Consider the following 15,856-nt stretch of genomic DNA (forward strand, 5'->3'; position numbering starts at 1 on the left):
TTTTAGTGGATTCAGTATGTCCTAGTAGAATGTTACCCTACATGTTCAATCAGCTACTGAGGGGTGACAGAATGCCTGTTCTTACCTTACTGAATAATACTTGCTTTGGGGTTAAAGCTTATGACTAATAAATTTTCACATTTAAAATGGTCAGAATGCAAAATTCATCCACTGAAAAAAATCCCATTTTCTTTCTATAAAAAATGTGAGACTGAAAGCCTGTTTCTGCTGTCACTTACATCAATGCAAAATAAGTAGTATTTCTGTTGAAATCAAATGTGTTATATCTGTATAAAATGGAAGTAAGCTAGAAGAAGATGAAGTTCATTATCATAAAAACACATAACTGAAAAATAACAGAAAGCTACAGGTGTTAAATCTCAGTAAATAAAAGAAAGATGAATCTGCTTTTTTCTTTCTTGCTCTCCATTTATAATGAAACACAGCATTTTCTTTGCACATCCACCATGCTTCAAACTGGATTAAAGATGTTGCCAACATTGGTATGATGACGAAGTATTTACACAAGCTCATGGAGCACAGAAGTTCAACTGCTAAAAAAACATATAAAATCCAACATGATCCAGCAGGTGTCACCGAAACGTAACACTGAAAGTAAGTCAGTGAAGGGAAGATGGTAGATTGAACGTTGAGATTGAATTCAGCTACCTACATGCTACTAAATGTTCAAAAGTATTAGAAGAATAGAGAATGAAGAAGAATTTAAGACAAAAACTCAAGCAGAAATAAGGCAGAATAATAAAAAGGAAGCAAAAAGTATCGTTCATAAAAAATGAGACAAAAGAGGAAAAACAGATTAGGGTTAAAGCGTTGCTTGAAACTGAAGGATGTGCATTTTTAAATTAAGGCAGCAATAGAAGATAATGTAATTGGTGCTGGGACAGAGGGTTTGTCTTCTTTAAACAGCTAGCAACAAGTAGGACTCTGAAAAATATTTCAAAAGTATATACTTTGTTGTCGGTTGTGACTTCAAGTTGCTGTTGCAGTTTTGCAATTTGTTCATGAAGATGATCTATTTCGTGCTCCTTCTCTTGCATAATGTGAGCGAGCCTCCCAGCCACTAAATGATGGTCCTTTATGGTGGCATCTTCAAATTTCTGGATAGCTAGTCCCAGTATTTCCATTTCATCCTACCAAAAAAACCCCCCAAAACCATGTTACAGTTGTACATAATGTTTTCTGCATATTCTTGTATGAGTATTTAAGGCATAAGAATTGAAATAAACGAATTGCATGGAATGAGAAGTAATTACACGAGCTTTTTAATATTTTGCAAGTTGAACTGTGGAATGCTTAAGAAAGAATTTGGCATCTTGGCTTTTTCCAAGCATTTATTTCTGGGCAGGAGGGACAATAAAGCTCTAGGCTTCTCTGTTACACACTTACCTTAAATAATTTGTTCTCTTGTTCAAGTTCTTGCATGTGTGTAGTGGACTCCTTTCGCTGAATTTCTAGTTGCATGTGCAATTGCTGAACTTCTTCATTTTTATTTTCTAGCTCCTCTCGAAACTGCTCCAGTTGTTCCTCAAGGTTCGTGATCTATGTTTCCAAAACAAATGGTGGAAAAGGAATAGACAGCCATACCAAAAATTAAATGTCATAATTTTCAAGAGCAATGTGTACAGTAAACTGGTTTGGCATATACAAACAAAAGAATGTGTACTCAGTAACATTCTGAGTCCTCAAACTGAATGTAATTTTAAAACCCATTACAAATCAACTGAAATCACTATGAAGTTTTTCTTAATTAGGCTGAATTTTGATTCCAGAAATACTCTTGTAAGTCATAAGCATTAACATAGACAATAACAATTATCATAGCTCACAAGAGAATTTCAAACGGATTTGGACTGCTGTCTCTCCGACCTGTTAAAAAATTTCACCTGTTAAAAAATTCACTGAACTCAACAGAAGGCAAGACCTGACAAACCAAAACATCAGCAGAAACATGGAACATTTGACAGGTATTTTACCTCCTTTTCCTTTCTGTCCACAGCTTCTCGTTCAGCTTGCAGTTGTACTTCAAGAGGTAATTCTCCCTTTACTATGATGGTGCCAAACTGTTTTCTTTCCTCCACCTTTAAATATAAATAATATTAATAACAAACAAATAAAAAAAATATACTGTTTTGTTCTCAAGCAAACAAGAAAGTAGTAAATACATGATAATTTTAGACCAAACAATACCTTTTGCAAGTTGTCTGCACTGATGATCAAGGCTTGTTCCAGTTCTCTTATCCTGCATTCTAGTTTCTCAATTTCCTCATTTCGTTCTTGTATATCTCTCTGAAGTTGCTCCTTAGAGAGCAAAAGCTCACTGCATTTGTCTGTTTTTTCTTTTAGATGATTTGTTAACTGTTCAACCTGGTGACAATATGGCAAGATGATGAATACATTGTACTAGGCTGGAAGGGTTTGCTAGCAATAGCAACAGCACTCATTTTTGACAAAGTATCCCTCTTTTTTCTTGTAACAAAACTCCTACTTGTTAGGTGAAACAGAATGTAAAGTTAGGATACTGCAGTGCTACATCCAACAAATACAAACACCACTTTTTAAGAAGTCATATATATCAAGTACTCTAGAAATGACCTTGTCCTTCTGAAGCCTTCAGACTCTCTAGTCAGTTAAAAGCAAGTAGCACGGCATCCCTCTGCAGCCCACTAAAAAGATACACCTTTAACATCTACGGATGGAATGTCTTGACCCTAGGGTCAGGATGGTATTTGCATCTTTGAGAAATATCATAGTTCTAAAAATCTGTGACAAAATTATTCAAAATAAGGAGTTGATTAGTGACATACAGACATATCCTAAAACTCACTGGGTCTTGGGTCTTTTAGCATTGAAGAGAATTGCTTCAGTCTCAAGAAACATGAAGTTTTGTTTTCTTGCTGGGTTTGTTAAATGGGACCAAAGAGATGTGATGGATGATATAATTTCACTTTGTATTGGGGACAAAGCATCCAAATAAAGCATTCTGAATCTCAGTATTTCAGATGTTTGTGGCTCAGAAACAACATATTAAAAGAGTAACCGAAGTAGCAGAGATAAGAATGATCCCAGTTCTAGCAGTATTTCAGAAATGATTACGTGTCTTTTTTGTCTGTAGTTTTCATTAACAAATCCATGGTATTAGTCCTGATGCACAGAGTTAAGACCCGAGTTAAACTAAGCAATCGAGCAAGAGACATGAAAAGTAATGTTTGTCCCACTCAAGAAACTGATTTCAGTATTTACAATTAGGAAGTTACGATGTAGCCAAAAGGTAGAAGACTCAAAGCATTTCAATAGATAGGAGAGAAGAGGACCAGAACATAAAGCTGACAGGATGGTATTATTGACGTTATCCATCCATGAGTAACATCAAAGTCTGAAGTGACCACAGAAAAGTCCTGAGAGAGAAATGGAAAAAGAAAAATCAAGTCTAGAGCAGACTCTTTATGACAACCCTCCGAGGAATAAGTTGACAGAGTAAGCTGAAACAACAGTAGAAAAGAAATGAAGTTATCAACAGAAAATGCTCACAGCATCCACGCAAAGCAGAAGAGCATTTCAAAAACTGTGCAATTATTAAAAAATAAAGCAGCTATCTCAGAAAAGCATGAGAAATAATGATAAAATGTATATTTATGAAATATTCCAAGTAACACTGTGACATCAAAATATACTATATAGTAAGATTATGTGCCTCATTTGATAAATATTAAATGTAAATCTAATATACTATTGAAAATTCTGCCTATAATTTGTAATGTATCACATTCAATGCTGCCCAGCTCTAAAATAGCTGCTACACCTGTGGTGCTTACAGACATTATCTTATTGTCTATATTTCTACCTACTAAAAAATCCTAAGTTAAAAGCTTCTAATACAAATCTTAAAATATTAATCACAGTTACAGCTGTTTTTCATTTTAAAGCATGCTTTAAATTTCCATTGTAGCATATCTGCCAACTTAAGAGTATACAGGTATGTGTATATGTGCATATAAATCAGGACCATTTTTACATATAGATTCTGTACAGAAAAATAGGGCAATTTTTATTATGCTATCAAATTTCAAATCTTTTTCTTGGGATTTTTTTTTTTAATCTCTTTTTTAAATTTTGACCAGGAATTCAGCCACTACTCATGCCCCAAATTATAAACAGACACATAAAGAAATGAACTCAAAATGAACATCGTGGATTCAGGAAAACTAATTGTGCTAAAATGTCTCCTCCATCTGTGTAATGTGTCAACAGGAAAGGAGTCTGCACACAGTTTGCAATAGAAGGAAATAGATGCAGAACTGCTCCGTATGTGTTGGTTAACACATACCCAGCTAATTCCAGAAGATTCATTGTTCACAGAGGCTGATGACAGCTATATCACATAGTGCTGACTGAATACTTTAAGATTTCTTATAAATGGTTGTAATAAAAAAACCCCCATGAAATACACCTCTAAATCCGAGAATTATAAGTAAATAAATATGTCAACAACTTACACCTCACATATACCAATTTATGTCCTATTACTGTCTATGGTCCTAAACTATATAATACAGAATACTAAACATTGCTAATATTTAAGAATTGAATTACAGCAACTGAACTACCTCAGTAAGAACTTTGATTTGAAAATCGCAGTGCAACCTAATAAGAGGCATTTTAATACTGAAAATCAGGCAAGAAAATCATGCAAAAATATCAGCCTTGCTCAAAAAGCAGGACACAAGAAAACCCCAAAACCCACAAAAAATAAAATGTGATTTAATTGACTAACACGTCATCAAACAAAACATGCAAAAGCTTCATAATATATAGCATTTGCACTGCTGCCACTTTTCTTGATTTTGCTGGGTCTAAGAGTTTTCTCTGACTCCCTTGAGCTGCTGTTCTACAGTCACTAAATTTGTTTCAGCAGAGACAGACTTTCACTGGGGAGGTTCAAGTGTACACAGAGAGCACTACTACATCTCAGGTCCTAAACCTTGGTAACTCAATTCCTTCAGTTGTGTACCTGTGCTATAAACAGGATGTCACAAAACAATGTAAGAACAGGTGAAATTGCTAAAGTAGTCCTAAATGTTTCCACAGGCTTTTGAAAACAGTGGATTTTCTAAATTAAGCTATATGAAAAAGCCTTTTTCAAAGTTATGAAGTCTCTGTATGTCTGCTACAAAAAACAAACAAGGCACCAGCCTAAAAAATCCCCAAAACACAGTTTTACCACTTTCACCCAACACCTTACCCTTGATTTAAGGGGATTTACTTTCCTGGCTTGTAAATGGATGCAGGTTAGATACACTGTAAAATAGCTTCATTACAATATCATAACAGCTGTCAACTTGTCATTTATATTCACTGAGTACAAGTAACAAGATAAGTTACCTCTCTAGTTTGTTGTTCATTGACAGGCTGACTCCTTTGTGGAATCTTAAGCTGTTGTTCCAGCTTCTGTATCTCTTGTTGGAATACGTCTCTCTCATGCTCTCGGTCAATTGCTTGCTCCTGAAAGTTAAGAAATTATTTGGATACACCATTTGATTTAAAAACTATCTAAATTAAGTGTATTACTACTTCTTATTTCTGTTAATGTGAGGCTGGTAACAGTATGTCAGTATTTTTAAGGTAGCAGAACCTCTTGGAATTACCATTAATTCTTTAATCATTTGGGGCAACAAATTTCACTTTTTTTTAATTGAAGAATTAGGATAGGACAGGTACATCCAAGCATTATTTCACAAAAAAGACAGTTTTGTTTCTTCTGTTCCAGACACACCACACAAATGGTAATAAGCCAATATTTTATGATTTTCTTTCCTAATGTTTGTCTTTGATATATGTAGCATAGATAGAAATTAAGACTAGAAATTAACTCTGTGTTATTATTGATGAGAAGCCAACAGAAAAAAAAAAAGTTATACATTATTTGCATTTTGCATTTCAGTTTTACTTTTGACCAGTTTCACTTTTTATATCGCAGTCTGACATTTGAGAAATACATCTTTATATAGGAAATAATGCCCAACTGGTAGCATCCAGTGAAATGCAACCTTTAAATGCCACTTTGTAAAACAGACAAACCTTATCGGATGCATTAAAATAAACTAGCTGAAGTATCTGATACAAAGAGGAATGCTTCTGTCTAGCAACAAAATATTTAGCAAAAATTCAGGAAACCAGAATAAAACCTCAACCTTTACAAGCTGCAGATTTTAAAAACTCACCTGCTGTTTCAAGGAAACAGCAGAATTCTAATGCTGCTATTACAAACAGCTACTCGTCTCAGCAGTCCATAACTGCAGTTCATGCTATTGATAATTCCAAACAATGATGCATTTATGACTATGGGACTTGTAATAGGAATTTTTACTTCTGAACCTTGTCCTATTATGACACACTAGTTTCAGTGAGAAAAATAATCTTGTAATTGTAGAAAACAAAGGAAATCCATTTGTGCTAAGAAGTATCTGGAAAGATCTCTCCTTTAATACTGCTCAGTAATAGATAATGCAGAGAAGGTGCCAGAGGATGTTATATTTAGTATGTAAAAAATTATTCCACCCTACTGCTGTCAGCTAGAGAGTTAACTGAGAAGGCACAGAAATAATAGTTTTCTCCCAACAGCAGCATAGGACACTTAAGAGGAAAAAAAATGGGAGAAGGAGGCAGGGAAAATTGTGTTTGCCGAAAACAGGGTAGTGTTTAAAACAAAGTTGCAGAGTCAGGCCGAGGTAGGAAGAAGTTGGGTACAATGGAGGCAGCTGCCACTGTGAATGGGGGCAAACACACATATAACTGGCTGGAAGGTGTAGCTTAATATTTGGAGTTAGATCCTTGGATGCCATGAAGGAAGACTATAACAGAAACTTAGAGAAATTATGCTTTCAACTTCCAAGTGCAGATAAAGTAGACTACTTAATTCATCGAATCATAGAATACTTTGGGTTGGAAGGGATCTTTAAAGGTCATCTAGTCCAACACCCCCTGCAATGAGCAGGGACATCTTCAACTAGATCAGGTTGCTCAGAGTCCCGTCCAACCTGACCTTGAATGTTTCCAGGGATGGGGCACCCACAACCTCTCTGGGCAACCTGTTCCAGTGCCTCAGCACCCTCATCGTAAAAAATTTCTTCCTTATATCTAGCCTAAATCTACCCTCTTTCAGTTTAAAGCCATTACCCCTTGTCCTACTGCAACAGGCCCTCCTAAAGTTTGTCCCTATCTTTCTTGTAGGCTCCCTTTAGGTACTGAAAGGCTGCTTATAAGGTCTCCCCGCAGCCTTCTCTTCTCCAGGCTGAACAACCCCAACTCATAGGAGAGGTGTTCCACCCTCTGAACATCTTCGTGGCCCTCCTCTGGACTTGCTCCAACAGGTCCATGTCTTTCTTATGCTGGGGGCCCCAGAAACTGAACACAGTACTCCAGCTGGGGTCTCATGAGAGCAGAGCAGAGGGGGAGAATCACCTCCCTCGACCTGCTGGCCGTGCTTCTTTTGATGCAGCCCAGGATACAGTTGGCTTTTTGGGCTGCAAGCGCACATTGCTGCATCATGTCCAGCTTTTCATCCACCAGTACCCCTCAAGTCCTTCTTGGCAGGGCTGCTGTCAACACCTTTATCCTCCAGTCTGTATTGATACCAGGGGATGCCCTGACCCAGGTGCAGAACCTTGCACAGACTTTAGACTAATACTAACAGACTTTACTGAAAAACATGGAAATTCCACAAACTTTTAAAAATTAAGGTCACAAAAATTTATGTCTCCTCATTAATTTTAGAAGTTTCCCATTATTTTAAACATTTAAGAAGCCTACTAAGTTATACTTAGAAATACAGAGCAGTCCTAAGCAAGCATCTGAAATGAATTTTCAACTTTTGAAACATCAATTAAATTCTTGGGCTGGAACCTATAATACTGTTACTATTGTGTGCTTCTTTATGTTTGCTCAAAATCTGAAAAAAATAGCATTTCCCACTGAACCAAACCTCAGTGCAGGTGCCCACCCACCTTCACAAAACTAGCCTTTTACCATACTTACATCTAGAAACTTTCTTGTTTTCTCAAGTTGCTTCTCCAAAGCCTGGTTTTGCTGCCTTAAGTCCGTTAGTTCTGCATTTTTTTCTTGCTCTAGCTCTATGAAACGATTGACCTGTTCTTCCAAGTCTATCTCCAAGACTTTCACTTGCTTCTGAAGGTCATCATACTCTTTTTCAGCTTGACGCTGTACTTCAATTTTTTCTTTCATTAACTTTTCTGTTTCCTCCAGCAATTCTGGTTATAATAAAAGCATCACACACTACTTTTAGATATGAATAGTAACGTTACGAAGCAAAACCACTCCCCAAGGTATCCATGCTGTACTCTGCAGAAGGATGTGAACTGGTTTGGGTTTTTACTATTTTTCTTTTTTAGAAAATGTATTTTCTTCTGAGAAATAATCAGACAACCACTAAAGCAAATTCATATTAAAATTACTATCCTTTAGTTAGTCTTCAGAGGACTGTTAATGAAGTTGTATCAGATTACTTCCCTGTTTAAGTTTCATATAAATTAAAAGGTCTTCGTATAATTGAAAAGAAAAGAAAATGCATGGATTTAAACTACAGCTAGAGTCAGCACAGGGGTTAACAAAGAAGTACAGAAAACCCAACCCTCTTCTCATCCCCAGCGTCAGTAAAATCAATCCACTCCCAGTCTTCATCATTTAATGGGATACATTTAAATAATCTGAAGGAAATATTTAAAGACTTAGCAAGATTGTCAGGCTGACAGAGAGGGAAATTACTGACCTGTAAGTGGAGCTTTGTAATATCAGTGACTGCATGGATGCCCAATTTTGAGTCCTCATAAAACGGCTGGCAAGCATATATAGTAAAGCCCCAAACCACTCTATTAAGACTCTTAAGCCACAGCCCATTGAAGTACATATTAACTAACCATATGAATCCCTTGAGGTAAAATCCAAACTGTAAAGTGCAATTACATTTGGAGAATCTTTAAAAAATGATTGATATTTAGACAGAAACAATACAATTTACTTTCACTATAGAAGAAAGATCCTTTAGGCACCATCATCTTACATCATATTTAATCAATTCGCATTTCTAGGTAACCATTATATATCAGTATAATACAGTGTTTAATTATCATAATGAATGACTCAACTGTATTTGGGAAAAAAAAAAAGGCTACAAAAATATCCCTCCAATACCATCTAAGTATCTGTAATTCACAGGTGAATAAGATGATGGTTATTCATGAATTTGCTTATTATGTTTAGAAATTATAAGAAATGTTGTTAGCGAAATGTAAAACTGAGTATGAAATACAACATCAAAGCTGCAGGCCAGTAAGAATTACAAGTAATGTCAGTAAGCCAAAAGCCCAATAATCCTGATTAACAATGTCAGTATGTGTAAGTCTTCCACCCAATTACAGATTGGCCATGCAACATACAAACACACCTGCTTGGGAAGCTGCATCGACTGCAGCATCTACTAGGCCTAGGAGAATAGAGAGAGAGAAAACAAAAAAAAGAAGCAAAGTAATTCACATGCCAGCTATAGTTTTCTTGTGGTGCAACAATGTAAGAGAAAATGAAGCCAAAGATAGATGTGGCAATTAATGACAAAGTTGTTGAGATAACTTAGGGAATGTGGTAAGTTATTCTGGTATGCATGATATAAGTACCTACACTTACTTAGAGAATTGTTTATCCTTACAGTTGTTATACATGAAAATAACTTTAAAATATTTAGAACCTAAACCATATAACAAATAACTAAACTGGAGTCACAGACAAGGATCTTTTTTACCATAAAGTAGGAAGCAACAGGTTGTTCTTAGAATTCCATTGTTACACAAAGTGGATGCAGGAAATTGCAAATACACACCAAGATGTGTAATTTATTAAAACAGTAACATTATAAATTGTCATAAACTTTTAGAAATTAAATAAAATCATGATTTCATCCTGCTATTTACAATGTAAGCACTGCAATCCATGAAAGATCAGTACTTCTTAAAACATCACTGTTCTAATTTTCTTCCCTCCTCAAACATGAAGTATTAATTTATTAGTTTAAGGAAGAATTAAAAGACATATTTACTTCATGAAGGTAAATGCTTTTTTTGAGTAAGCAGATAGATTACATTGACATGGTATTTATCTGGAATTTTCACCATCAGTGCTGAAAGTTTTCATTACAGGTAGATAAAAGGCTTTCCTTATCATGCAACATTTGTGCCATTCTTCCCCAAAAGAGGAATTTATTAGCAAAGTGTATCTTCTGTGTCTAAACTAAGTATGGCCATCATGTGTAGTTCAATCATGTTCTGGTAGGTATGCTTGCTAGTCCCTCTAAAACTCTGGAAATTATTTAGACCAGTATTTTTATCCATAGCTGCGAACTTCAAGATATTCCACTTCCAGTGATAGTATAAAAACAGATTTTCAGAGGTATCAAGCTTTTGCTGGCTTAAAGAATGATTGTGATTGCCCAACACTCCTGAAAATTCAGTTATTTTTTGTTTAAATATCAAGAAAAATTATCATGCTAACATTAGGCATCAGATATGAAAATACCACATTTTTCCCTATCACATTTTTATTAATGATTACAAGGGGGGGGGGGGGGGGACACACACCTTCATCAAGATTACATATCATTTTAATTGAAAGTATAAGAAAATCTCATAGAAAGACTGTGAGGAATACATACGCTGCTCTACTGGCCCCGCATCTGCTCTCATGGCATCCTTCTGTCTGGAGAGTAGCTCCTTTTCTTCCTGGATCTGCTGCTGTTCAGCCTCTAACTCCTGCAATTTGTTACCTGTACACAGTAGTTCTTGCTCAAGATGGTCAATTACATCTATTTTTTCCTGCAGTTGTTTTTCCAGAAATGCTTTTTCATCTGCATAACCATCAATGAGGCCTGTAGAACATCAGTTTTGGGGCAGATTTAACAGACAATAAAGAACAATTTGAATTTTTTGCATGGTGAAGTCACGACAGTATTCTCACATGAATGCACATGCATGTTAGATACTCAGCACCTGACAACTTCTACTCCTGTCCCTGCTATTCTTCCTTGATGAACAAATTAGAGGACGAACAATAGCACAAGACCAAATATAGCTCTTAACTTTTTCTCAGCACAAGACCTCTGGAGCAAACAGGAACTCTAAAGCCAAGAGAAAATAAGTGTGTAATAAACACAGGAGAAATAAGAAATTTCAAATAAATTCAGGTGCCAGGTGCCGTTTTAGGTGCCTCAAGACATTTGTCTCACCTCAAACCACAGTTTCTGTAAGATCATGGGTCTCCTGTAGGTCAGGTATAATATAGATGCCTCCAACAACATAAGGCACCAAAACTGGCTGTAGGTGTCCATGTTTAGCACCTGAATCACTCCCCAAAGCCCTGTAACAGCTGACATCTAAGAAACAATTTAATTTCTTTACTATTAATGCACAATTTTTAAAGTAGCACAGAACAATTAATGATCTTTTTAACAGAGAATCTGGGACACTACCTTGAGAATATGTCTTGTATGCTTTTAAAAATTGCTCATAGTGAAGTAGTTTATCTAGGAATCTGAGGGGGAACTCTATTTTAGCTTTATGAATTATATTATGGCTGTAAGAAATGGCACCATCTTGGAATGATGCAGAAGTGAGCACAAAGCTGAAGATTTAGGAAAAAACAGTGAAATTCCTTGAGGGCTGCATATACTAAACTGAGATCCTGTAATGGTATGGACTTCAGAGGATTCAAATCAGTCCTTTGAAACATCTGACCACAGAACACAAAAGACATTTTTACTGCGTGACAGAAGGTACTACATAGGTATCCCAGACTTCTATGGCAAGATGTGTTCTGTCATGTCAGACACCAATGGTTCCAAAAGACAGAGAGGACATCAGTCATACGATGTCTAAACTTTCTCAGTTGGATGCACACCTATATCACAGGTTTCTTCTTACTAAACCCACATAATTTAAGCAGTATTTTTTCAATATCAAACTATTTTCAGTCTGAAAGTGCTTTATCAGTATAAATCTATAGTCTTGAGTCAGTATTAAAATGGATTTTACCCTGGCTTAAGAACATAGGAAAACTAAAGATGTTTCTATTTGTTATCAATGTAGACAAAGTAAAACCTCTGTGAGCACTTAGTTCCGTATCAGAGAAAATCAAGTATCAGTAGTGTTTGCATATACAGTCTGAGAACCACAGGTGTGGTCCTCATGCATATCAATCATGCACTGCTGACCAATCTTTTTTTCCAGATTCACACAGAACACAGCTGCATAGAGGGACTGGCTTTTGAAGCAAAAAATACTGAACTAGAAACATCATTAACAGCATTTCAAAAATTTGAGACAATACAAATTCTAGTATTTATTCCCACTGTATCAGATGCTGTTCACTTAACAGACTGGAAGTTGAGAGGGCATTCCCAGGTTAAATGGAGTGCTTGCCCCCACCAAAAAGGTATGAAAAATGAAGAAGTCGTCTGCTAAGATCACGTGTTGTGGTTTTCACTCCTGCCTTATTTTTCTTTTTCTTCTTTTTTTTTTTTTGAGAGGTAATGAAAGTTGTTAGAGTTCAGTGAACAAATTGGCATTAGCTTTTCTATCACATTAGATAAGTCATATCTGACACGACTAAAACACTAGAGGTTTGAAAATGTCACAAAAACTGCTGCGGCTGAGACAAGAAAGAAATGATCAAAAATGACACATTTTATCTCAAGAGAAGACAAAGTACCATCAGATGTATAAGGAACTAAGACATTGCTCTGCATACCTATCTAAGGAATTTGATAAGAGAATGTAGTTTGGCTCTGTCAGAGTATGCTCACAACTCAGTTCAATGAGCAGAAGAAATTAGATAAGAAGGGTTCTATGGCATTTTTGTTTTGTTACAACAACACTAAAAAAAAGGTGGTGTCATTTAGAGTGCATTAATTTCAGAAGCTCACAGAAAAAAAGGATGAAAAAAGATTTAATTAATTCTGGAGTTAGAAAGCATTAAAGCAGTAAGAAGGACAAATTAGCTGAATTTCTGCAAAAGACTGAACTGAATTAAATCTCTACATGTGACATAAATCTGCACCTAACCTAAAAGCTCAGCTGTGCAATATATCTGTCAAAGGGCTAAAACTAGCATCAAATTCTCTCTTATATTCCAGAACTGTTCATCAACCAAATCAATACAGCCAGTCTGTCAAGTCTTATAAACTGACATTGCTATTGCTCTGATTAAAATGAAATTCCAGTTAAAAATTTTTTAAGATTGTTTCCACTTTATATGCTTCCAAGTTTTTTTTCCCAAATAAAACATTATCGGATAAAATCTAGAGAATGCAAAACATAGCTTCATAGCTCTCACTAAATTTTAGTGCTTAATATACTTTCTTTGCTAGCAAAAAATACATACTTGACTCATCTGTTATGTCTCCAAACCAGGCTCTGATGGCATATTTCAAGCATTTAATAAAACGTTACAGGTAAATTTGCCTTCATTATCTACAAACTGGCATCTAGCAAGAATTTGCAGTTTCTTTGATGCTATTGGTTTGTTTGCACAGGCAAATTTTATAACAGAAGTGCATTGCTCAAGAGAAGAACCTAGTTAATTTTAGATTTTTTTGCTTGTCTAGTGGTAATGGGATAAAAATGATAATAAAAATATGAAAATAAAAATGGATAATAAGCAGGTCTTGTTCTGTGGTATGTCATCTTCAAATACAATTATGCATGCGCTCTTTGCAATATTCCTGCACAAATGGAAATTAATTTATTGTAAATGAAAAAGCAAGCCTCTGGTTCTTAGTAGAGAATGTATGCCAAAAAATACAGATCCAGAAGGCAAAGCAACAAAATAAGTTCATACTAAAAACCTTTTTTTTCATACATAAAATTAGTCTCTAGTATTTTTTTTAAATGCTACTTGTAGGATTAAACCTATGCAGACAGCTCTGACATTATGACAGATTCCTACCTTTAAATAAAACTTAACACTAACCTCTCTGCTTTGTCCTAATGTATTAGTCTATTTTACTTCATTATTGAAGATTTGTGAATAAAAATTGTATCAAGACAAAAATATTATCCTTCAAGGAAAACAGCAACAGATGTAAAACCTGCCTACTTTCTGAAATTCATCAATACTAAACAGTTTTGTAACTGTGCAAGAATATAAATTCCGAGGTCATCTATATTTTGGTAGAAGATTTCATCTTTTTTGCATGTTAAGATGCGTTCCATACAAGATTTTTTTTGCTCTTAATTTAATATTAAAAAAAAGTAATAATGCCTCTTTCAGATTTGAATCTATTCCCTCCGAAATCATAGAATGGTTTGGGTTGGAAGGGCCCTTAAAGATCCTCTAGTTCCAACCCCCCTGCCATGGGCAGGGACACCTTCCGCTAGATCAGGTTGCTCAAAGCCCCATCCAGCCTGGCCTTGAACACTTCCAGGGAGGGGGCACCCACAGCCTCTCTGGGCAATCTGGACCAGTGCCTCACCACCCTCGTAGAGAAGAACTTCTTCCTTACATCTGATCTAAATCTACCCTCTTTCAGTTTAAAGCCATTACCCCTCGTGCTATCACTACATGCCCTTGTAAAAAGTTCCTCTCTAGCTTTCCTGTAGGCCCCCTTTAGGTACTGGAAGGCTGCCATAAGGTCTCCCCGGAGCCTTCTCTTCTCCAGGCTGAACAACCCCAACTCTCTCAGCCTGTCCTCACAGGAGAGGTGTTCCAGCCCTCTGACGATCTTCGTGGCCCTCCTCTGGACTTGCTCCAACAGGCCCATGTCCTTCTTACGCTGGGGGCCCCAGAGCTGAACACAGTACTCCAGCTGGGGTCTCAAAAGAGCAGAGTAGAGGGGGAGAATCACCTCCCTTGACCTGCTGGTCATGGTACTTTTGATGCAGCCCAGGATACAGTTGGCATTCTGGGCTGCAAATGCACATTACTGGGTCATGTTGAGCTTCTCATCAACCACTCAATTCTCCTCCTTTCTGGTTTTGCTCAAGCTATTGAAAGCTGCAGCCAGTAGTGGTGCTGATGACACACAACGTTTATGCTGTGTGAATTGACAGGCTACCAACTGTCCCTCGTGCCACATTTTAGACACGTGGCTTGGAAACCCGCACTGTTCAGGTTATGTGTATCCCAGCTATTAACAGTGTGTGAACTCATGTTGGATTATCTGTCTATGTAAAAAGAAGAGGAAGGCTGGCAGGGTAGCATTCTCCAGGAATAACATCTGGCTATGAAACTTTATGCTCCCACTTTGAAACAGAAGCCCGCTGAGCTTCAGAACTAAAATATCTTTTTGCTTACTACTACAGAGATCCTACCTATAGGGTAGGTGTTTTTTTCATCTTTTCCAGATGCTAATTACAAACAGAAAATGGTAAAAATGCTGGGCAGAAACAAAAGATGGAGCTATTGAAACAATAAAGCTACTTCTAAAGAGCAAACTGTCTTGTCAGATTTGAACATATTTTCCTGATGTCAGAAAAGATTATTAGATTCCCCCTGTTTTAACACCCTGTAATTTTAGATTGCTTCATTAATACAGTTGCAAATACACTTAAAAAGACTACTTCAAACAGTGCAAATTGAAACATTATCACCCACCATATGATCAAATTAAGAGTGAAGGTGCTACATTTTTACCCACGTTTGTGTGGAACTAAGTCAAGGTCAAGAAGCAGCAGGCACAAACTGAAGTACAGGAAAATGCATTTCAACATAAGAAAAAAAAAATTATTTTTTTTTTTTCCCTTTCCCCTCTTTGTCAGTGGTCAAACACTGGAACAGGCTC

The 15,856-nt window shown here is 36.3% G+C and overlaps 1 protein-coding gene across 8 annotated transcripts in view; it reads right to left on the bottom strand.

The window, feature by feature from the left end:
• The window catches only part of AKAP9 (A-kinase anchoring protein 9), a 123,932-nt gene that overhangs the window by 23,700 nt on the left and 84,376 nt on the right, over positions 1 to 15,856 (bottom strand). For 5 of the 8 annotated variants that reach the window (XM_069775294.1, XM_069775284.1, XM_069775260.1 and 2 more), the window contains 8 exons: positions 10,736 to 10,948; positions 9,479 to 9,517; positions 8,053 to 8,285; positions 5,401 to 5,520; positions 2,209 to 2,385; positions 1,995 to 2,099; positions 1,408 to 1,560; positions 972 to 1,151 (listed from right to left, as the gene is read on the bottom strand). In XM_069775294.1, coding sequence (XP_069631395.1) covers positions 972 to 1,151; positions 1,408 to 1,560; positions 1,995 to 2,099; positions 2,209 to 2,385; positions 5,401 to 5,520; positions 8,053 to 8,285; positions 9,479 to 9,517; positions 10,736 to 10,948 — 1,220 coding nt within the window. The remainder of the gene's footprint in view (positions 1 to 971; positions 1,152 to 1,407; positions 1,561 to 1,994; positions 2,100 to 2,208; positions 2,386 to 5,400; positions 5,521 to 8,052; positions 8,286 to 9,478; positions 9,518 to 10,735; positions 10,949 to 15,856) is intronic. The other 3 variants (XM_069775266.1, XM_069775251.1, XM_069775275.1) reach the window with 2 other exon arrangements.

The sequence above is a fragment of the Haliaeetus albicilla genome, chromosome 2 (genome assembly GCF_947461875.1).
Source record: "Haliaeetus albicilla chromosome 2, bHalAlb1.1, whole genome shotgun sequence".
Taxonomy (NCBI): Eukaryota; Metazoa; Chordata; class Aves; order Accipitriformes; family Accipitridae; genus Haliaeetus; species Haliaeetus albicilla.